The following is a 24,713-nucleotide window of genomic DNA, read 5'->3' on the forward strand; positions in this document are numbered from 1 at the left end:
CTTTTAAATTTAGAATTGCCCTCCACCCCCCCGAGGCCTTTGGGATGACAAAAAGGTTGGAATAGAACCCCCGCCCCCTCTGCCCCCGTGGAACCGGCTGAATGGCCCGAATATCCAACAAATGCTGGATAGCCGATTCCATGAGGCCCCGTTTGACCGGGTCTCCAGAAACGGGGCAAGGGAGGAAACGCCTCGGAGGAGGTGAAAGGAATTCGAGGGAGAGCCCTGCTCTTACAGTCTCCCTCACCCAATTGTCTGTTGTCAGGTCGTCCCAGCGGTCTGCAAACAGGCCGAGCCTGCCCCCAATAGGGGCCAGAGACGGACAGTCACTTAGCCCTCCTAACCCCTCTGCCTCCAGAGCCCCTAAAGGGCTTGTTGGGCGGCTGCTGGCGACCACGGTGGAAGGCTGAACTGTCTGTCTGGTAACTAGGTCTAGAGAAATGGAAAGGCCGTTGCTGACGGGGAAAGCTTGGCCCAGCACCCCCCTGGCGGAAGGAGGGCCGCCTGTAGTAAGGGAACGGACGGAAATCCGCCCGCCTGCTCTGGGACGGGAGAATCTTTCTCTTATCCCTCGTCTCTATGAGTAAGGGATCTAATACTCGGCCAAAAAGGAACCCCCCTTCAAAGGGAGCGGAAGCCAACTTCCACTTGTTCTTCCCGTCCATTCGCCAATGACGTAGCCAAAGCATACGTCTAGCTGTTACTGCCGAAGCCATGGCCCTGGCCGAGAACCTGGCAGCAGCCAAGGTAGCATCTGCCGTATATTCAGCCGCTGCCAAAATCTTTGAAATGTCTTGGTGGGCCCGAACATCATCTGGCGCCAAATGGCCCTGCAGCTGACGAAGCCATCTGACCGACGCCCTGGTGAGAAAAGATGCAGCAGAAGAAGCTCTCACAGCCCAGGCATCCGCCTGGTGCGCACGACGAAGTGCTGTCTCCTCTCGCCTATCTTCAGCCTTCAAGGCGTCCTCTGCATCAGGTGGTAAAACAGAAGAAGAGGTGAGAGCCGCCACCGGAGTGTCTACCTTGGGAACCTCCAACAAGTTAATCATGTCCGCATCAACCGTAAACATCTGGTTGTCGAGACCTGAGGCCCTGGAAGGTAAAGCTGGGGCCGCCCACTGCCTACGAATCATGTCCAGAAACATCCCCGGGATAGGAATGGTATCTGCCTCCACAGCTTGCTCAGTGAAAAGATAATCATCCTGCTCTCCAGCACCCCCAGGACCAGAGAGAGCTGGATCAGGTCCCAAGCGAGCAGTGGCCCTGGCCTTTGAGAGAAGGGGCTTCAAAAGGGCTGGATTAAATAACCCTTTGAATGCAGGCCTAGGTGGTTGGACCTGATCCCCATCGGATATCTCCCCTTCCTCCAGATAGTCTTCTACATAGTCAGCTAATTCAGATGGGGAAGGTGAAATCAGTCCCTGGTAGTCCTCAGGGGGATCATAACCCTGAGCCTCAGCCTCAGATCTAAAAGCGTGCATTTGTGCAAAAGCCTGCGATTGGAGCTGCATGCCTTCTGCGATGCCCTGTCTAATTGCCTGCTCTACCCAAGCTTTCATAGAGGAAGAAACATCTGGTTCCCCCCCCTCACCCTGGCGAAGGCCAGCCGCAGTTGGGGTAAAGGTAGCTTCAGGATGCCTACTGGACCCAGAAGGCCCCGGGATCGGCTGAGGCTCCGACTGCATCTCTGGAGACCACTGACTAGAAGGCCCAGCCACAACAGAAGAAAGCCCAGGCTGAGAAACTGCAGTTTCCACATCTTGACCAGATAGAGGTTGAGCAGACACAGAAGCGAGAGAGGATTCTGTAGATGCATTGATAGCAGCAGCCTTTGCAAATTCTCTGTCCAAGGCACGTTGTCTAACTTGGGCAGTCTTTTCCTCAGCCTTGGAACGCCCTGAGCGAGCCCTGGCCTTGGCCCTGATTTTGTTAGCTGCAGCAACACTGGCCATTCGAGGCCTGGAAGCAGCTCTGCCTCTGATAAGAGGGGGAGACCAGGAACCCTCAGCAGAAAAGGGAGCTTGCCTATCAGTGTCCCCCATAATTCTAGAATCTGTTGTCCTTCCAGAAATCCACAGATAAGGGCAAAGTCTTCCCAACCGGAGAGGGAAGAAAATTATACTGGCCTGACAAAATGGCTGCCGTTGCAGTCAAAATGGCCGCCTCCAACAGCCACAGTTCAAAGAAGACAATCCTCAGGGGTGATCAAAGGATCGCAGGTCAGGCCGCTAAGCAAGCCCGCAGATAAAAACAGCCTTTGCGCTGGTCAATGTCCAGATGCCCTCGGCCAATCAGTAATCACCAGCTCTGTGCCCAGAAAGGCCCGGGAGACAAGGCCGCCCGTGCAAATGGCCGCCAAATTTTGCGCGGGAACGAAGGCCGCCGCGACTTACACCCCGCTCAAAGTGCCTGGCATCGCCCCTCCGATCGTAGCAACACAGCCAGGCACAGGAATCACCAAGAGCAGCGCCCAGGCTGAAATAGGCTGGCGCGACTGCAAACGGCCCCCAAACGGCGAGAAATTGGCAAAAAAAGCCGCTGCGCCTCTCAGCTGAGCAGCGGTGATGAAAGGGACGCCGCGGCAAGCCGAAACGGCGCGCGCGTCCCCCGGCTTCCAACGCAGCCTCCTGCAGGCAGAAAAGGCGATTTTAAGGGTCCAGGGCGAAAGCCAGCCGGAAAGCCCCCTCAGAGCATTAAAGGTGTAGGGGAGGTTGGGAGGAGAGCAACAGCCACCCCCCCCACACTCAATCCAGAAGCGGAGAGATTCCCCCTGGCCTACCTGCAAATTCTGCCAGTCACAGCTACAATATATTAGTAGGAAAAAACAAAACAAAACAAAACAAAAAATAACAAAGTCCAGGGAATTATTAGAATTAAATAAATCCAACTCCAAGCTCAGGAGCTTAAGGTTGCAACCATGAGCTAGTGCTGAGTTGAAACAAACTGAAGAGACGTCACCAGGGAGGCGGATCTTCAGAAGTTTCAACTCAGGACATAGAGCTAGAGCAGAGGAATAACCCAGACTGGCACCTCCCATTTCTACACTATGGAGAAGTTGTTTTCACTGCAAGTACATAAAACTTGCCCAATTTTTTCAAGATCTGTTTGTATTCTTGGGGGAGGGGAAGGGCAGTTATGAGCAAACTACATTTTTCTGAAGTAGAAGCAAGAGGAAACTCCTCTCTCCACCATAGAACTTCATCAAGTTGTTTTAAAAAGAGAACCACAATTCTATTTTTTTTCTTTGCTAGCCCATAGCAGAGCAGAGAGTAAACATTTTTGCAGGCTAGTAGATTTTATGAGCTTTGCTACGCTGACACTGATTTATAAAAGGGCTGGGAGGCAGATGCTTGATACTTAACATTTGTCTGTGAATAAATAGGCTTTGGTTGAAACATTTGCCGCAAACGGAGTCTCTGTTTCTGTGCTAAAGAGCTTCATTTCAACAAAATTTGGCAGGCTTCTGCTTCATATACTATACCACAATCTTAATGTGGAAAAAATATAAGCCTCTATGAAGACTAGAACAGATTTACTGTGCCATTTGAAGCTTTAAATTTCACAAGAAGAAACATGTCACCTGCTTCAGGCACAGAAAACTAATAAGCTGAACCAGGAATGACATTCCTCTTTCCCAACTTAAGGAAAAGTATCAGAAGAAAAAGCTACCCAGTGGCAGAAAATGGTCAGGATAAACACTATCAGGATTTTATTAAGATTTTTCCAGTTATTTTACATATTCCCTCAATTATTTAATTACTTTACTCCTCATTCTCTTCATGACTAGGACCAAAACCAGAAATATAACATCAAAATGCTGGGAAACAGGACCAAAGTTTCATATTACAGAATTCCTCCAGATGTAGAGAGGAATTAAAAAAGAAAGGTTGTTGGGCAAAATTAGATGTTTTTATCAGAAATAAAAACTACTGTTCTTATCACAATCCAGTTTCAAATGTGAGTAACACTTATTTGTATTAACTTAGATTGGTTATTCAATCAATTTCTCCACCATGAGATTTCTTTAATTTTGTTTGATTATAGTGTTTTGTAGGACTTGAAAGTAGAATACTATTCAAACAAAAATCTTCTTATACAATGGGATTTCTCCTAGCCTCTAGCTTCTTCGCTTTTTCATGTACATAACCCTAAATCTAAAAAAAGGAAATGTTGGTGGATGCCCAGAGGCTGTATGAGTGTATTGATACCCTTCCAACAGTAGATGGATATATAGAAGTACACACAATATTATTAAATATAGCCAATTGTATTTTAGAGTCTATCCCAAATGTATTTTGCAACTTCAGATAACATTAATTTACAATTAAATGATGAAGCTGCAGTGATTCTCCTTTATGAGATGATAATTAAGTAGGAAAACATTGTAATGGTCAGTCTAGGAACAGGTGACATGCCATTAATGTAAAAATTGCACTCTTTTCACATTTCTAAAACAATTTTCAATTTACATTTTATTTTTATATAAACTTTTTCTGCATTTTCTTTGCCTCTTTTAATGTCAACTGTTTCTTTTTCTTTTGAGTACATTCTTTGCATCTTTTTTTCCATATCTACATTAGACAGCACTTCTCTCAATTTTTTCAATCACCAATTTCTTGCATGCCTTTTTTTCATCCATAGGGTTTTTTTTTTCACTTTATAATTCCATCAAACTTCTTTTTCATGCTTCACATTGATATAAAACTGTACCCAACTGAAGTGTTCTGTAACTTAAAGCTTTTTTCTTATGTTTCAATCAGCTTTTGCAATTTCTTTTCTTATAGCTCTTTCCATTTCATTCTGTTGGGAGAATAATTTATCTCCTCATATTTTTCAATGTACTGAATTTAAATGGTAATGGGGCTGAGTTTGTTTACTGTGTTTTACCATTCTTGATTAAATAACAAGGAAGAAACTTCTAAAAGATTTTCCTTAGAAGATATCAATGCTCAAATTGTAGGCTACTGCAAAGCCCAAGGAATTGAAATGCAGCAATATGAAACCTTTTATGGTTGTCACTAATATTGGCAATTCAGATAATCATATTACAACATGATAACTGATTAATACATATAACATTAGTCTGCTTTTGACTCTTACTCCAGTTCTCATACTGCAATTCCAGTGAAATTCATTCCAAATGGAATTCTGTCCTTTCCCACCAAAAAAGCTCTTATTACTAGCAATTTTGTGGGAAGCTATCACTTGGAGAAAATGTTTAGAAATCTTTTTAATCCACCATACTTTTAAGAGAAACTTTACATGCATTTATATATTGAACACATTTAACCAATCTCTTATCAAAGACACTGTGGTATAAGGATTGTGTTGTGATTTACAACATTTTCTTTCTCTTTCTTATGTACATTGTAATATGTAACCTTGCTTAGTTTGGAATGCTACTGCCATTCTGTGGCAAAGAGCCCAGTAATTACTGTACTTTGAATATGCCAATAATGCATACTTTGTTGCATCTATCCCCAATAGTATTGATCTCTCATTTAAAAAGGACATATTTTCCTACAACATATTTTTCTATCATATTTTCAACAATACTCTTTAAAAGTGGACTTCGACTTACAACAGGTTCATTTAGTGACTGCTCAAACGGTCAGTTACAATAGCACTAAAAAAAGTGACTTATGACCGTTTTTCACACTTATGACTCAGAGCATCCTGATGGTCATGTGATCAAAATTAATACGATTGGCAAATGACTCATATTTATGACAGTTGAAGTATCCTGGGATCATGTGATCACCTTTTGTAACCTTCTTGTTAAGGAATAACTCTTGAGTAGCAAGGGTGTGCACATGAAAGCGGTTGAGAGTAGTTATGAATAAGCATAGTCACCACACAGATACACTGAGTTGTGTTACAGTTTACATTCAGGAAAAATAAAGCACAGTCCAATAAACAAAGTCTTCATACCAGTCATAGTAATCATACACAGTAAACAGTTCTTCTGGAGTTGCAAACAGTAATATAGTAAGTCAGATAGAGATATCAGAGAGCAAGAACAACAAAAAGAGCAAGCCATGTTTCTAGCTCCCTCTTAAGAACATTGGCAACAAAGCTAACCAATCAGGACACAGTATGATGCAATACAGTAGTCTTAAAGCTATACAATACAATTGCAATACACTGCAAACATACATTGATGGTTTATATATTGCCAACCCAACAAGTTAGGTAATAGTCTTATTCCTAACACTTCTGATAAGCAAAGTCAATGGGGAAGCCACATTCACTTAACAACCATGTTACTAACTTCACAACTGCATTGATTCATTTAACAAATGTGTCAAGAAAGGTCATAAAATGGGTTCCTTAACAACTGCCTCACTTGGCAACAGAAATTTTGGGTTCAATAGTGGACATAAGTCAAGGACTACCTGTATTATCTTCTAATTATATAAAAGACGATGATGACTTATTACAATGCATAGTATACTATAACATAATTATATGAGTTTACGGGATTTATCAGATATGACACTGAAGTTCCATCCTATTGGTAGAGAAGGAGATCCATTATGCATAACTGTGATAAACAAAGTACGGTAATGTTTTAATAAATGGGAACCTCAAACTTCAATTATAAACCAGTATACTTGCCAAATTATCAGTAATTGTGTACTTACTCATAATTTGGCATATAATGGTTTATAATATTGCATCACTTAATTGCTATTTTAGGGAAAAAAAACCTGCCTACTGTAATTAAACTGAACAGCCAAAAAGTCCAAAAGCTTACGTCTTGCACATTCAGTTAAGATTGTATATCATACAGTAATCATTTTTGCTCAGAGCATATAGATACTGTAATTCAGAAATTTGAATAACATCTTTACATCATTTTTAAAATAATTAATTTAAGGATACAACATATTTAAATAAAATATATGAAAAGTGTGTTCCAGTTTAAATTTGAATACTTTTCCCACATTGATACAATAGTGAATGAGAGAGTGTTGTCTCAGATTCATGGTATGCACCGTTTCATAAATCTATTTCTTCTTTGAAAGGTTTCCCTTGGAGAACCATTAAACAATCCATAGATTGAAGATGTATGAATCCCTCACACCCTATATATCAAAATTTGAGACTCTTAAAGCTTCACAAGAAAATCCTTACATTAGCCTATTTGAATATTGGGTTTACAATTGGTTGGTTTTTTAAAAAAATTTTTAAAATCTTTTAAAAATTGAAAAAATATGTATCACTGTAGAATCCAATGTACAATCTAAGGTACCGTAGTTGTGATTATAAGAAGCGTGCATTCTCAGTGACAGAATAGTTACTCTATAGAAAAGAAAATCAATTTATTAGTAAAGTTGAAAATAAGAAAACAAAATTAGGGCTGTTTTTTAAATGAGCACGCACTCCTAAAAATATCCTCTCAGTGTCCTCACAGTGAAGCAGATAAAGAAATTTTATAATTTTGAAATGAAATTGAACAGCTTTCAAATGATACTGGAGCTCATTTATGCCAACAAATATTGTTCAAAATAAATAATGTAAGTATATCTATCACATATATATTGGGATAATAAGCAAAACCACTATGCAGCATCTATTTTACTTTTTCCAGTGGATGTTTTTTGGTTCACAAGATACGTCTTTTGACTCCAGGATAACTCATGTTTTTATGTTATTTAATGCTGTAGTCTTTTGACGATGGGAATTGGAAATACTTCCTAAATTACAGGTGAAAACATTAATCCAATTCTAAAATAATATCTAAAAGTATCAAATCCAACTTTAAAATATACAATTATATATTACAATTTCAAAAAAAAAAGTAATTCCTGAGCTATACAGGTCTATTTTATTTCAAAGAACATGAAGTATATTTTAATACTAAAATATACTTGGGAGTCAAATAATTGAATGCATTGTTGACAGATGCTAGCTACATATCTGAGCTTTTATTTCTGGACAAAAGAACATACCTATTACTCTATAAATATAAGACAAATGAATTATCTAGAGACTCTGTAAAAAGTTTTTTGCAATTAATATTATAAAATCCACATAAAAATGCAGTAGAAAATTACACTGTATAGAGTGTATGCTATTTTAACAACAATCACAGACATAATTTTCTCCATCTGTATGAGTTTTCCTTTTTATGTCTTAAGAGCTAGTACAATTTTCCCTCTGTATTAGAGAAGATCAGCATTTATGAATAATGTTTGAACACAAGCAAAAAGCATATTCCTGCATCACAAATCATAATTTTATTATGATTTTTAAAATCTATGTTAAATCTTCTATACTATACTAAAATTATTGAACATTTTATTGAGATGGGCACATTTAATATGTGTCTCTCTTTAAGCAATGTTATTTTTGGTCATATAGTGTACAATTCTCACAGGGGGAAAATGGAATAAAGTTTCTCAAGAATGGATAAGGTCGGGTCAGGTCATTTATTTCAATTAGAAGCTCTAATTAAATTTCACTAAACTATCAGATACTAATTAGTCTATATGTAAGATGAATAGAATGCCTAATTCCTCATGACATGTCCTATACTTGTACAACCCTAATTTTTTTTACATTAAGAAACTCCAACTTCTATTCATTTTTAATAATTTGTTAGCCATTTTAACCATTCGTTATTGGCTATATAATTAGTATTCATTAGCTGTATAAATTCCCATCACTGCTGCTTTTTTTATATAGTGTGGAAGTGTGATTTGAGCTAGAATGAAATTGCATTCACCATACCTTGATGGTTGACTGGTAAAATTCATTTGTCAATCATGCCTATATCTATCACTGTTATTTATTATATTCTTCACATACGTTTTAGAAGCAAACATTCCTTCTTACTTTACCTGAATATTCCTGAAACAGAAAGCTTATTTGTCTAATATGTGTTTGGAAATCTTTTGTAGTTTACTCAGATCAGTGCACAACTATGAAAATTATTATATAAACAAACAGATGCCTGCCACATCTGCCTATTAGCATATGGCATCCAAAAGAAGAAAAACAATCCTTTAATTGTATTGATTCATTCCTGAAGCCATAATGCCTAATTAAATGTTAACAATAAAGTAAACAACAATAAAAGTTGCAACCAAATATCGGGAACACTATTTGTACTCCTTCATCCTGGCTGATTCATAGGATCATCAGTTGGAAGTGGCTAGTTTGGCTACTGAGTCCAACCCTTTACTCAGTGAGAGTTCAATTCACAGCTTCCCTGATAAACAAATGGCAAATACCGGCTGAATCAATGAAAGTGGACTCCGTCCTGAGGTAAACCACGCTTTAATTAACACTAGACCATTTGGTCATTAACAACAATAACAGTGCATGAACTCTGCCTGAAAGCTCTTATATACCCCGGCTGTCAGGCGGCCAACCAATCACATTACAGAACGTTACTCTATACCAACAGGGACAGGCTCAATACACTACACAAACTCTCCTCAAATAAATCCAGCAAGCAGGATTTTATAATCTCTTTCAGTAACTTCCAGGTTCTTCCAAATATTCAATGGAATAAACCATTGTTTCCTGTTGAGAAGAGAAGGGAAGGGAAGGGAAGGGGAGGGAAGGGAAGGGAAAAGAGTGATCTAGTGATTAATGCACCAAGCTAGAAACTGGGAGACCTTGAGTTCTAGTCCTGCCTTAGCCATGAAATCTACCTGAGTGACATTGGATTAGTCACACTCTCTCAGCCCAATTCATCTCATAAGACAGTTGTTGTTGTGTGGAAAATAGGAAGAACAAGATTTGTTGAAAATGTTTCCCACCTTGAGTTATTGAGTTAATCATTGGCCCCCACGGAGAGGGCTCGCAACTTGGGCGTCCTCCTGGATACACGGCTGTCTTTGGAAGAGCATATGACGGCTGTGGCAAGGGGGGGCTTTTCATCAGGTCTGCCTGATTCACCAGTTGCGGCCCTTTCTGGATCGGGACTCCTTACACACAGTCACTCAGGCGCTCATCACTTCCCGCCTGGACTACTGCAATGCTCTCTACATGGGGCTCCCCTTGAGGAGCACCCGGAGGCTCCAACTGGTGCAGAATGCGGCCGCACGGGGATTATGGGAGCAAGAGGGCGCTCCCATGTGATGCCTCTCCTGTGCGAGCTGCATTGGCTTCCAGTGGTCTTCCGGGTGCGCTTCAAGGTGTTGGTTACCACCTTTAAAGCGCTTCATGGCATCGGACCTGGGTATTTGCGAGACCGCCTTCTGCCACCGATAGCCTCCCACCGACCAGTACGCTCCCACAGAGAGGGACTCCTCAGGGTGCCATCAGCCAGCAATGTCAGCTGGCGACCCCCAGGGGGAGGGCCTTCTCTGTGGCAGCACCTGCCCTCTGGAACGATTTGCCCCCGGAGATACGAAGGATACCAGATCTCCGGGCCTTTCGCCGTGCCCTAAAAACTTTTCTTTTCCATCAAGCAGGGCTGGCGTGAACCCCCCCCCCGCTTTAGCTCTTTTTAGCTTTTTAAGTGTAAATTGGGTTTTAATTGGATTGTTTTAAACTGTGGGCCAAAGCTGTATAATACTTTTAATTGATTTTAAATTTTGTATTGGTATGTTTTTTATCCTTGGCTATGCACCGCCCTGAGTCCAATAGGAGAAGGGCGGTATATAAATTGAATAAATAAATAAATAAATAAATAAATAAATAAATAAATAAATTAATTAATAATAATAATAATAATAATAATAATAATAATAATAATAATAATAATTTTTAAAAATAATAAACATGGGATATAAAATAAATGAATAAATAAAGAAATAAATAAATCTTAACATTTTTTGTGTGATGCTCTTTCAGGAACTTCAGGTACAGTCCTTAGACTTTTGTCAGGACTAATAATAAACAATTCTCCCAGGCTCTCTTTCTAGGACTGCAGAAAGTATTGTTGCAGTCCTATGTACATTTCTCACAACTCTGGCCTCAATATTGATGGAACATGCATTAGATTAAATTGTAAATCAGTTTAACACATGGTACAAACTACTAGTCTACAAAGTGTTTCAAAATTAAATCTTTTTTTTAATCTAAAGTTCTTTATTTCAAGTTTGAAACAGTTGTTTCAAGTCTGTAATGAACTGTTTTGACCTTATTGGAAACAATATGTTTTAAGCTCAAAGCACTTCCAAACAGATCAAAGCATCTTGTTTCAAACACATAAAAATGTTGCTTTAAATATGAACGAACAGTGTCATGTTTGAAAGAGGACATATTGTATTCAATTAATTTAAAACCAAAATGTTTTCTACACCCCTAGGGTGAAACTCTATCTCAAGACTTATTCTTTTATTTTGATATTACCTTATATTTGAAGAAATGGTTATATCAATGCACAGTTCTACAGAAGAATTATTGACTGTGTCATCTGTACTACAGTTTGGTTTGGTACAGCAACCAAACACGATAAATACAGACTCCAAGGGGGGGGAAAAGCAGAAAAAACAATCGCAACCAGCCTGCTTTCCAATGAAGACCTGTATATTGCAAGGGTCAGAAGGAGGGCTGAGAAAATATCTACAGACCCCTCACATCCTGGACATAAACTGTTTCAACTCCTCCCCTCAGGATACTGCTATAGGGCATTGCATGTCAAAACAACTAGACACAGAGACAATTTTTTCCCCTCATGCCATCACTCTGCTGAACACTTAATCTTCACAGTATTGTTTTATGTAAGTATATTTACTCATGTTGTATAGCTGTGGTATTATTATCTTTCTCATCTTCTCTACTACCTCCTCTTTTTGGTAACATGATTATTACTCTGTTGCTTTGCATGTATATTGAGAGCTTCTGCACTGGAGACAAATTCTTTGTGTGTTTAATTACAGTTGGCCAAATAAAGTATTCTATTCTATTCTGTTCTATTCTATTCTATAAATTCAACCAGTGCAAACTGAAACAAAACAAATATGATTTTCAAGTAAAATGCAAGGATCTCTATCCTGAGAAAAAATTATCTAGGAAGGGCTGCAAAGGTAAATCTTCCATGGAATTTAACGGTGGGATAACAAATAGAGCGGTCAGGATCGAACTGCTGGCAGTCAGCAGAGTTAGCCTGTAATACTACATTCTAACTACTGCACCACCATGGCTCTTTGATAGAACTAATACTTTTTGTTATGCTTCTTGCCTGGACTACTTTGCAGGGCTAACAAATTCAAGATACTCTGGATAATATATTGATGGAAAATTTGGGGACACCAATCTGTTTGGCTAAAATTGACCTGCCACGTCTGCTGTGGATTACCCCTTCCATTCTGTCCCTGCATTCAATGCCAAGTGTCAGTGGTTCTGCAGTAGTTTTCTCTGCAGGTGAAACCATAATCCTGTTTGTCAAGAGCCCCTTACTTGCTTGTTTTAAAATTTAATTTTAATTGGTTAACTACCTTCCCTAGAGAGTGCAAAGCCCCAAAACTGAACAACTCTTCCTCATTTTAATGTATATAATTGTATGTGTAATTAAAAGAACTTGGTTCTTATGCACCTATTGCCTGATTGGTAAGGGGGAATTCCCTTCACTGGAGTCACTCTTCTCCATGAAGCTTTGATTCCTAACTCCTTTCCATTGAACGTTCTTTATAAAAGATTGTTTTATTTTAAAAGGTAACCTAGAATAGATATGGCTTCACCATATAGACTCATTTTCCCCTCCCACACTTTTGGATGACCAGAGACATATGCAGGCTGTGATTTAATACAAAAATTTGTAAAGGGATGATTTCTCCAGCCTTCAATGCTTATCCTGCAGCTGCTTCCCAGCTGCACATCTCTACATGACTACTAGATGGCAGCTGAGAAACAAACAAAAAAAGCCTCTTTCCTGCCACCTCATGGCCATTAGTTCAACTAACTGAAAGATCGATAAGAATAGTTTAGAAAAATTACATGGATGTACCAGAGAGCACCACACAGATGATATTGCTATACATAAAACTATGCTCTTGAACCCTGGGTCCAAGAATACAGGTAGTCCTCGACTTACAACAGTTTGTTTAGTGACTGTTTAAAGGTACAACGGAACTGAAAAATGTGACTTATGACCGTTTTTCATAGTTACAACTTTTGCAGCATCCGTCCCCATGATCATGTGATCAAAATTCAGATGCTTGGCAACTGGTTCATATTTATGACCTTTGCTGTGTCCTGGGATCATGTGATCACCTTTGGCAACCTTCTGACAAGCAAAGTCAATGGGGAAGCCACTTAATCACCAGGTTACTAACTTATCAACTGCAGTGATTCACCTAATAACTGTGGCAAGAAAAGTCTTAAAATGGGGAAAACTTACTTAACAAATGTCTCACTTAACAACATAAATTTTGGACTCAACTGTGGTCATAAGTCAAGTACTATCTGTACTTATGCAGCAGTTGCATTTGAGCTTCACAAATCCAGATAACTACTGCACTGCAGTCAAGAAAAGCAAACTCTTTGCTTCCATTTAGTGATCTTTAGTTTGATAGGTCAATAGTCCCTTGGAAAAGAACAGAAGAAAATGGTTTGGGGATAGGCGCTTGGAGCTTCCAAAAACTACACCAGCACAGCAGTGATGGGTTTCACTTACCTTTGCTATCAGTTTGCTCGCATGCACAGACCATATTTGATGATATCCGGGCAGATGGGTGAAGCCTCCCGCCGCTGGTACTACTGATTCGCCCGAACCGGGGCGAACCGGTAAAAACCCACCACGGCAGCACACATTCTATGCACCAATTAAGAGTAATTTTTTACATGGTTGGTGACACTCAAATTTCAACATGGGAAATATAGGCAATCACTACCTTTTTAGCATCTTGTGTTTTATATTGACAGCTCCGGGATGGAAGTAAAACATAGCAAAGCAGATATATGGATGCACCTTAAATGTCACATTCCCCATGTCCTTTTCTGGCATGAACTATCGACCCAGAGTGACCAATCTGGCATCTATTCTAAGAGTTCAAATATGATGGGGAAAGGATAATGATCTCCAATAGTTACAGAGGTCAGGATCTTGTAAGACAGCATCCTTTTCCCCTTTCTCAAACAGGGGAACTCATAGAGCAAGAACAAGGACAGATCAAATCCTATTCTAAATTGTCATTAGAAAATTATTTTAAATAAGCCAACTCTGCTTGCAATGTAGGCATGTCACTGGAATCGGAGCATCAGGAATAATGATTTTGATTACAGTCACAAAATCAGTCTGTGTCCAATGCATGCCAAGTCGAAACTCCTTTCCAAACATATTCTATATATTCAACAATCTCGTACACTCTGTGTGTGTTGGGGGCGGGGGGGGGGGGCTGAGACAGACCTAGGGATTTAAGTCCTCAGCCATTTTTCTCATGTCTTTTCAAATCAATGGATTCCTAGCCAAGCTCTGAAGATCAATATCAGTTCCACATTTATACAACAGCTATTTCTCATGTAAGTCATTTCAGCCTTAGGACATGGAAATCTGACCTGCCTGTGCTGTTATATACCTGGTGGCAGAACTGGGAGTGGAAGTCCCAACTTGTCCTAATGCTGGTTGGAACATCTGGTAGTGATTTGAGATAGTACCAATGTGTGTTGGCAATTGAAACAGTGTATGCCAAGCACTAACTTAATTTTAATTCAGCGCTTAATGGTTAAGATTTACATTCTTTGCTGACATGCTGACAAATTAATGGCCCACTGTAACTATTACACTCAAATTTGTAATATGAGTGTTTTCTTCTATCACTTTTTAAAATGTTTTTCATTGATGATTTTATATTCTTACCAATTCTGGAATAGTTTTCATTAAAGGTGAAAGAAGTATTAGGAATATTCGAGATTTATAAAGTAATAAAAACAAGATACAAATTAAATAAAAAATAGTTGACTACAAAAGGAAGTGATAAATGAATGGTTTTTCAATTATTAGAAATATTAAATACAGAAATGAGAAACACTATGGAACTTAATGAAATAACTAAGGATATTTAGCTATTTTAAGTTCAGTAGCCTGAAATGTTGTGTTAGATATAAGCCAATTATTCTTTATATTATTCATCAGAACCAGCATTATAATAAATCCTTGCCAAAGTTGGGGACAGAGCATCTAATTTTTAATTATTCTCCATAGGAAAATATAAGATACTTTAAAGAAATGTAAGCAACATTACTTGATTTTCTAATATTTTTCATATACCTGATATTTTTCCCCACAAAAAGAAATCAATAAGAAATATTCATTGTAAAAATCAAAATGGAAAACGTGTTTATGTTGTCCCATTAGAAAATATTACCAAGGCTTATGTTTTATGTTTGTGCCTCAAAATAATTTCAGACTAAATTATCAGTAGAGGAACAGCTTTTCTATAATCCATAAAAAAGTTATATGATTAACAACCATGGGCAAATTGCTTCAGAAAATGATTCATTTACAGTGGATACGAGAGTTTACACACCATTATTTGCCAATTCATATTAGACATCTGGTACCCTGAATATGGGTTGTTATTACTCTCTGGCTTGTCAGAGAGGTGCTATGATCTGCCTAAAACTGGGGGAAAAGGAAAGATTTTATTCTTTTTTAATGTAGTAGTATACAATATTCTCAGTTGTAGTCATACTATATTCCTTTAGATCGCATGGCTGAACTCTGTATATGTGTGCCTGTGCATATTTTTTACAATTATTTCTGAATTATTCTGACATACATTTCACAACTAACACAGCTCTTCCTTAACACCATTTCATTTCATATCAGTTTATAGCACAGCATACCTCTTTTGACAGAGTGACATTATGTTTCTTCCTTCAGATTTTCACTTCCATTCATTCATTTATTTGCATTTAGAACTGTTTTTTTCCTGTATGCTAGCTAGTCATATCCATTATCCATGACATCTGTGAAATATATGTTTTGTGAGCGCAATGCCCATCTGTGAGAAGCTTATAAAATTATAGATTTATATTAGATATACAAGATTGTGATAATGATTTTACCTGTCACTCACACAAACCAATTCTGCAGTGAAAATAAATTAACTCTCATGTGGTGCTATTGAGTTTATTAAACATTCTGTAAATTGTCTGCTTCTTGTACAAAAGCATGATTTTAAAAACGTCTAAGAAATCAAGCCAATTATTGAATTCGGTAAAAAGACTTGCAGATACTTGACACTTTCCTTAAAAATCTTCAGAGCTTGACACTGATTGTCAGTAGATACACTGCCTCTTTTAGATCACTTAACACAGGTGTTTTGTCCATAAAAGAACAAACTTGAGTGATACCTGTGCTTTCTCGGCAATCACTTTCATTGTGGTGCCACTTACTTGTGAATAAGCATGTACAGAAACTGGATGCAAGCTCCCAGTTTAAGAGTAACTATAAAGAAACATGCATTATTTAATTTTTTTCTCCTAATTCAATATGTCTTTGTGGATTGTGCCAGGTATTTTGACACTCAACAAATAAATAAACAAACATTTCCACCTTAGCTATTGCAATTCAGATAACTCTGCTATGAAACACACTTTCCACCCTCAAGAATCAAACTGAAGTACTAAGAAACACTACTGGCTTCATCATATTGCCATCTTCTTCCACAAATATTCCAAGGGAAGTGCAAGGCAATGAAGCTTCACTGAGCCATTATGAGACTTACTATGTCCACACCTGTATTCATCACGCTTAACTATTTTCACATCAGAAATGGGATTGTGCTGAAACTGGAATCCACAATCACTCTTTCAACGCCACACAGGAGAAAACGACTTCTCCAAGACACCAAAACAAACCCCGCTGCCTACCTACAAACAAACCTAAGAGCAAATCAACTCAAGTTGGCGAGAAAAGCGAAAAAAGTTCACTCTTTGCAGTGCGTTCTCCATCCAACCAGGAGAGTTAAGGCAACAACAGTAGCAACGACGGCGAGAAAAACCAGCAACGCCAACAGGATTTTTAAGGCACGGCTACCTTACCTTGCTGGAATAGGGGGGCTTGCTGAGAGTGATCCCATCCCGGATGAGTTTATCCCTAATCATGATTTTCAGTCTGAGTTTGGGGTAAGTGATCAACTCCTGGGAGTTGAGTTCCATTTTCCGCGGCGGCCCCCGAGAGTGACCCGGCGGGGGCGTCTGACGAGGTGGGTCCTTCCACGTCTTGGCTTCGCGCGGCTCCACCAGGCGGCTGGTGTAGATGTCGGGTGCCGGCGGGCCCCGCCGAAGGGGCTGCGGCTCCAAGGTGAAGTAGAGGCCGGCGGTGGTCTCGTCTTCCTCCTTCAGCCTCCGCACGGCTTCGTGGAGACGCCGCCTGTGCTGGGGCAGCGACACCCCGATGGCATCCAGGTCCGGCTCCCCGATTTGCTTGCACACCTCCAGGTCGTCATAGCCATTATCCACGAAAGACTCGGCGTACTGGGTGAGTTTCAGGGTCTTCAACCATTCGTAAACGACGTTGGCGCACATGGTGGAAAGCAGCCCGGGAGGCTGGAGGAGGAGGAGGAGGTGCGAAAGGCAACTTTTGCAAAACCCCGCCGGCGGAAAAGGCAAAGCCCGGCAGCCAAATCCGGACGTGGTATAGGCATCGGCTGAGAGAAACGCCGAAACTCGCGTTCGGCGAAAATCAGCCTCCCTTGCACGAGAATGAAGACGATTCAGTCCCGGCGCGATGGGAGCCTCGAGTCTCGGGCGGCGCTAAGCACACCTTGCGGCGAGTCCCTCTGCGAGCTTCCTCAGTCACGGGCGTCCCCGGCTCTCAGAAGGGGACTACGGCCTCCGTCCCTTGCTCCCACCCACCCCGAGCTTCCCGCCCGGTCCCATGGCCAACTGTAAACTGGCGACCGCCTGTCTCGGCAACCGTTCCCGGCCCCCTGCCGTCTCTGGAGGCTTCTCTCCGGCTTGCTAGGCGTTTCTTTTCCAGCTCTCCTCGCCCGCGGTTGCCCCCTCAACGCAGCGCTGTGTGCTCCGTGTGCTTGCGCGCCTACATTTTAATCCAACCTCGTATTCACGTGGGGCGGGAGCAGACGCTCGCTCGCTCGCTCCTCGCTGCTGACTGCGCTCGCCCGCTGGTCTGTGCGAAAAGCGAAGAAGTCCAGACCTCATCCGACCAGCCACCATGTCATCCCCCGACCTTTATTTCCCAAGCCGCGTCCCTCGCCTCCCCTCATGTCTTGAGGGGTGCAGAGAAACCCTTCGCCGTATATAGCTAGGAAAGGCCGGAAAATCAAGTTTCCCGGCTCCCGCCTTTTTTTTTCTCTCCCCCCCCCCTCGTAAGGCTGGAATTTGCACCTTTCGCCTCGCACCCTCCAGAGACCTCGCGCGCGGTAATGCCGGCCGCGGAGCCAAGAAAGGGAGGCGGCTCCGCGTATTTGGGGGGGAAAAAGGTGCCTCTGAAAGTGCCACCGTTATTTGGAGAGGAGAGCGCAGAGCAAATAGTAAACCCGCAGCCAATAGCAGCCTCTCCTTTCCACGGGATTACCGCCGGCTAGAAAAAAGGATTGGAGAGGGCTTGTTCTCTCGAGCAACAGCCTGTCCCGCTCCAAGGCCAGGAATTCCGGGATCTCTTTAGCCCCCCGAAAAGTGCCATTTTGGAGCACCAGGAATAAGGAAGGTAGCATTCAACAAAAAGCAGCAGCTGTGCCTATCTCGTCTCTTCCTCACCTTCAATTGCTCGTTCATGCTTCATTAAACAAGTTGGATTGCACACACCCTAACATCAGAAGATGAGGAGCAGCCTCCGCACAGATGCTAGCGCTTTCCCCGTGTAATCTTTTCCTTCTGGAATCCTCTGCCAACCCCTCCCTGAATGATGGTTTATCTTATTCCCTGCCCCCCCCCAGTGTACGTCTTGTGACAAACCATGGCAACAAGATATATTTGAAAAACATGGCACTGGTGAGTGGTCTAAAAACATTAGCAGCCCTTTCATAAGGCCTTTACTTCACAGGACAGGTGAACAGAAGATAGCACAATTTATGATAGCTCTTCCCTTTTATTCATACAGGGAGGGCTAGGTGGTACATTAACTGCTCACGAGGAAACACCCATCAACTTAACTTTCTCTGTGGCACCAACAATGTTCTAATCCAGCAGTCATTTGTGAAACTCTTAAAATCATGAGGATTATATCCAGGTACCCAAATCTTGGGTCATTCAACTCAGATTTGCCAACAGAAACTGCTGCTGTGTAAGAGATGCCTCTGTAATACTCTGTTTGGGCAACAGACTTTTGTTTGAATTGATTAGCTGCTCAACTTCAATAAACTACAGTGGAAACCTATTGGTTAGATACCTCAAGGCTATTCTCTGGTGTCTTCTTTGTGGCCATTTTCTCTCTTTGTAGTGTGTAGTAGTGTGACCTGGCCTTTATTGTGGCAAGCAATTGAAAGACTATTATAAATTTATCAGAACAGGAAAAGTTGGCTAACACAAGAAGATGCTAGAAATTGGTGGTGAGGAAAAAGCCTCTACAATAGGGGTGTCCAACCTTGGCAAGTTTAATGCTTGTGGACTTCAGTTCCCAGAATTCCCTGTGCTGGCTAGAGAATTCTGGGAATTGAAGTCTGAAAGATTGCTAAGATTGGTTCTACAATGTTACAAAGGACTAGAGAGTTTATGCCTATCCCAAATCCCTAAGCAGCTTGTGGGAATAACACAGATGACCAAAGATGCCCGTTCCCCTGCAGAGAAGTGAAAACTCCAACTGTCTCTGAACAGCATAGTAAGCCAATCTTTTCTTCTAGCTGCCCAGCAAATGGGTGAGGAAACCCAAAGAGATGCAGCATTTGGGCATTTTTGACACGCCCCAGAAATGGAAACTTTCAGAGGAAATTATCCAGATATGCAGAGGCTTGGACTATACTGGCTGGTGGTTCCTTCTCACCTTGCCTTGATAAATCTCCCTTGCAGAAGCAAAGAAGGAAAAGGGAGAGGAAATTATGACTGTTGTAGAACTCTACAACCCCACCTCCGCATCAATATTTCTCAACTTTGGCAACTTTGAGGACTTCAACTCCCAGCATTCCCCAGCCATCATTGCTGGGACTTGAAGTCCTCACATTTTAAAATTGTCAAGCTTGAGAAACACTACAGATATATTATTCACACTTTATTCATGTATAGCTTTTATTTTTGGATCAAAAAGAGTCATCGGTTTCAAGTACATATCCCAAAGGTTTGTTTTTTTTTTTCAAGAGGCAACTGGACTTTCTGGTTTTTCTTTGAAGACGTTTCGCTTCTCATCCAAGATTACTGAAGAAGCTTCTTGGATGACTGAGAATCTCCATAGACTTTCAGGTACATATTTCCTTGACTGATGAAGCTGGGTGTGGTGGGAGAGGGGCGCAGTTGGTTCCTGAAGAGCAAAAAGCGGGGAAAGTTTCTACAGCTTGATTCGCAGATTAAAATTGTAAACCACCCAATTCCGGCTTTGCCATTAGCCGAAATTATCTCTTTCATTTCCTTCATTACAGAGGGGGAAAAAAAGAGATAGTCTTGATCATCCCTGCCATGATTGGCTGGCGTGTTTCGCTGTAATTTTCTGCTTTAACTCACTACTACTACTACTAGTTCTGAGAAGTCCGGATTTCCCAGAACTTTTTCAAACTATAGACGCGGTGGGTTGAGGAAGGAAGGCAACACCGCCTAATGCATTAGGCACGGTGAATGCGTTACAGCGAGCGAATGAGGCACAATGTGGGGCGCAATGCAGGGCGCAAATGGCACCAGCAACAGGAGCTTCTTTCGGTGGGGAGGGGGGGCAGGAAGTGGGATGAGAGGGGGGCACTGACGTGTGTGAGAGTTGCCGGCTTCTCGAAGCTGCGATGGCATTGCCGGTCGCAGAACAGACAAAGCCGGGATCATCGTGAGACTGTGACCCTTGGTGCTGTTTTTATCACGCCCCCATTCCCTTCCTCCTTATTGCTGGAAGAGCACCAAACCTGCGCTCGCAACTGGCCTTGGAAAAGGAAAATCAGAGGAGGAGGAGGAGCAGGGCTTGACGCCGCCAACAACACCGAAATCCGTCTCGTATCCTTTTTGAACTCTCTTAGGCTTGCAAAAACAATGCTTGTAGGTATGGAATGAAAGTGTCTTGCGCTCACTTCGCTTTTAATTAGCTGGAGAGGAAGAATAAAATAAAATAAAAAAATGCCCCGGCGGGATTCCTAGAAGAGCTGTCCAGAAGCGACGGAAAAACAAGAGGCGGCTTTGCCCGTAATTCTTCGCTTTTTTTTCCCCCTTTCCCTTTTCAGTAGGTGTTCTCCTTTCTCGCCTGGTTTTGGCTTCCAATTCTGAGCTCGCAGCGCCTCCACCCGCTTGATGTAAAATGTAGCTTCCCCTCGTTTCAATTCGGCTGCTGCTGCTACTGCTGCTGTATTTAATATATAGTTTGTTTTTGGACAGGATTTCCAAAAGGTAACAGGGGGACAATATTTCCATAAGTAACGGAGGGGGGGGGTATGAAATCGTATGAATTTACAGCCTGTGAAAGCTGCACAGGTGAGTGGCGGTAAGGCCATTTGCTTTGAGGCTGCATGAATCAAATTATAAGAATGGCATCAGATGCAAGGCTACCTGGATCTCTAGCAGCCTCAGAGAGTGGGTTTTTAATTTCATTTTTAACTACCTGTCTTTTCCTATCTGTTTCAATGGAATGAATTTGCCTTTCAATGGAATGAAGGTACTTTTACTGAGAGCAAATGAAAACATGACATCCGGATCAGCTCAAGGGAAAAAAGGGTCTTTGACATACCAGAGCCTGTGTGTATAAAAAATTGATTTTTTTAAAATAAAATATGCTGCTGGGCTGAAATACTTTCAATACTCTTCCTTGTAAACTTTTAAGAAACTAATTGAGAGTAATACTCGTTAGTATAATTTTGAGGAAGTTTAAATAGAGATATGTAAAACGGCATTGCTTTTCAAACTGATTTGCATTGTCCTGTTCTATTTGTTGTCAATATCAAATAATGCATACCAGAATATAAGGTTGTGTAATGGTGTGTTACACAATAAATCAGTATTATTAAAATGCTGGTTCCCTATGGAAAGAAGTGAAAAGAGAAAATTGAGTATGTACACATAACTATGCAAGTTATTAGTGGAAAAGTTATTCTCCCTTCTACTTTTACCAAAGGTATGTTAGGAATCCTAAGAGCAAAGGCTTAAATATTTGGGCCATCAAATTTGGGTCGCAAAACTCAAGACAACCCTTGTAGTTAAAGATCTCCCTTTGTAGTTGCTATTTTGTAGTTACCTGGATGTTCACAGCTCAAATCTGGTAACCCTATTCAAAACACAATACAAAACCCCCACTGTCCGTTGTAAATATTAGTGTAGATCTATCCACTGGACTTTGGTGAATCTATTTCTTTACATATTCCACTGAAATTTCCCATGCTAATGTGAAAATGTATTTTGAGTCCCTACTGCATTATAAAAAAAATCTTAGACTAAACTTTATAACTGTCAAATTGACTTCAATAAGGCATTTGACAAATTAGACCACAACCTACTTCTTGATAAGATAGAAGAATGTGGGATAGACAGTACCACCACGAGATGGATTTCCAATTGGCTGACTAACCACACCCAGCATGTAGTTCTTAATGAAACTATATATACATGGATGGAAGCTTTCAGTGGGGTACCTCAAGGTTCTGTCTTGGGCCCAGTGGTCTTCAACGTCTTCATAAATGATCCAGATAAGGGGATAAAAGGGGAACTCATTAAATTGCAGAAGATGCCAAACAGGCAGGAACTGCTAACATTTTGGAAGAAGGGTCTTGACAGACTTGAGTATTGGGCCTTATCCAACAAGATGCAGTTCAATGGTGAGAAAAGTAAGATCCTGCACTTAGGCAGGAAAAACCAAATGCATAGGTACAAAATAGATAGACTCTGGCTCAATAGCAGTAACTGTGAGAGAGATTTAAGTTTCCTAGTGGGCAACCACTGAAGTGTGAGCCAGCAATGTGCTGCAGCTGACAAAAAGTCAATGCAGCCATGGGCTGCATCAACAGATATTGATCTCAATATCAAGAGATCATGGGAAGTGACAATGCGGCTTTATACTACACTAGTGAGGCCACACTTGTTCTGGTCACATGATACAAAAAAGGATGCTGAGACCCTAGAAAGTGCACAGAGAAAAGCAACAAAGATGATAAAGAGTCTGGAGACTAAATTGTATGAGAAACAGTTGAGGGAGCTAGCTATGTCTAGCCCCATGATGGCAAACCTATGGCATGCATGCCTGAAGTGACACGCGAAGCCATGTCGCCTGGTACATCCGGCAGTGCCGGAAACCAAAAAAGCTGGTCTTCTGTTTTCCGGCGTGAAAATGTGCACCAGCCAGTTGATTGGTGCATGGGCATGTGCTGCAGAAACCGGAAGACTTGCTTCCGTAAACTGGAAGTACCTTATCCAGTGCGCACATGCCCCCTGGGCAGCTCCTCTTTCTGGTCACAGCCCTGATGAGCATGCAAAATGCTCCCTTTTTGGCACTTGGTGCTGCATGCGCACACACGCTCCCTTTTTGGCACTTGATGTCACTGGTCTAGCCTATTGAAGAAGATTAGGGGAGACATGATAGCTGTCTTCCAGTACTTGAAGGGCTATCGCAGAGAAGAGGGGATTGATTTATTCTCCAAAGCATAAGAGGGCAGGATAAGAATGGGTTAAAGCAGCGGTTCTCAACCTGGGGGTCGCGACCCCTTTGGGGGTTGAACGGCCATTTCACAGGGGTCGCCAAAGCCCTCTCTCGCCCCCCCCCCACGCCTTCACTCACCCTCACCCTCTGCCTCTGCTGGATCGCCCGGTCGCCGTTCGCTTACCCCGCTCACTCCCAATCTATTGTTGCCTCCGGAGTCCCAGCTGATGGCTAGAGGGGAAAAAAACTTTAAATTCTTGCCGCGGGGCTTCAAAGAGCCGCCCTACTCTCAGCTGTTTTGTGGAGGGCTCTGTTGCTAGCTAGCTGCAAACAGGTAAATTCCTGGAGCAGATTTTTTTCCCCCTAGCTATGCTGAAAAAGCGAAATTGAAAGTAAGCAGGGTCTTGGCTGCAACGTGACAAAATGAGGCAGAGAGATTTCTTTTTCTTTTTCCTCACCAAAAAAGGTAGGTGCAAGCTGCAAACAATGGGAAATTTAGGGCAAGAGGAGGTTCAAGATTTTAAAACACAGAAGAAAAAAAGCTCTATTTAACTAGGGAATTGTAATAATTGAGATACTATTAATTGCATATTGTGTTGAAAGCAGAAATGGTTAAGTTGTGGTTTGGAGGAATATATGGGGGAAATTATTTGGTTTATTATTATTGGTAAATATAATTAATTGATTTGTAAGAAATTGGATTGCATGGAAATAATTGGAATATTCATGTTCATATTGATATACAAAAAAGGTAGTTATATAACTAATTGATTTATATTAAAATGTTGAATTTGTATTAAACAACTGTATTACATAATTAACCAATGTGAGGATGAATATAAAAATAGATGACAATGGGAAGGGAAAAATTGAATTTGATTAAACTATAACTATAATATAATAAACTATAATGATAATAGACAAATTCAGGCAAACTATTAAACTAAAATCAAACCAACCTCATTATAGCATAGGATTCGTACAAGATAGGAACTTACTACAGCTTGATTAATTGAAAAATGGATCAAGGAGGAAGATCTATTTTGCCAAATGTAGTTCTGGTCTGGGCTTGGTTTGGCTAGTATCTTGA

The 24,713-nt window shown here is 41.1% G+C and overlaps 1 protein-coding gene across 1 annotated transcript in view; it reads right to left on the reverse strand.

Annotated features, from left to right (window-relative positions):
- Window positions 1-17,439, reverse strand: part of LOC139322774 (SAM and SH3 domain-containing protein 1-like) — a 629,849-nt gene extending 612,410 nt beyond the window's left edge. Inside the window, exon 1 of the mRNA XM_070951997.1 lies at window positions 16,954-17,439. Coding sequence (XP_070808098.1) covers window positions 16,954-17,439 — 486 coding nt within the window. The remainder of the gene's footprint in view (window positions 1-16,953) is intronic.
- Between the last annotated feature and the right edge of the window lie 7,274 nt (window positions 17,440-24,713).

This window comes from Pituophis catenifer, unplaced genomic scaffold (genome assembly GCF_029215685.1).
Source record: "Pituophis catenifer annectens isolate HBS135680 unplaced genomic scaffold, rPitCat1.0.hap2 SCAF_1, whole genome shotgun sequence".
In the NCBI taxonomy this organism is placed as follows: Eukaryota; Metazoa; Chordata; class Lepidosauria; order Squamata; family Colubridae; genus Pituophis; species Pituophis catenifer.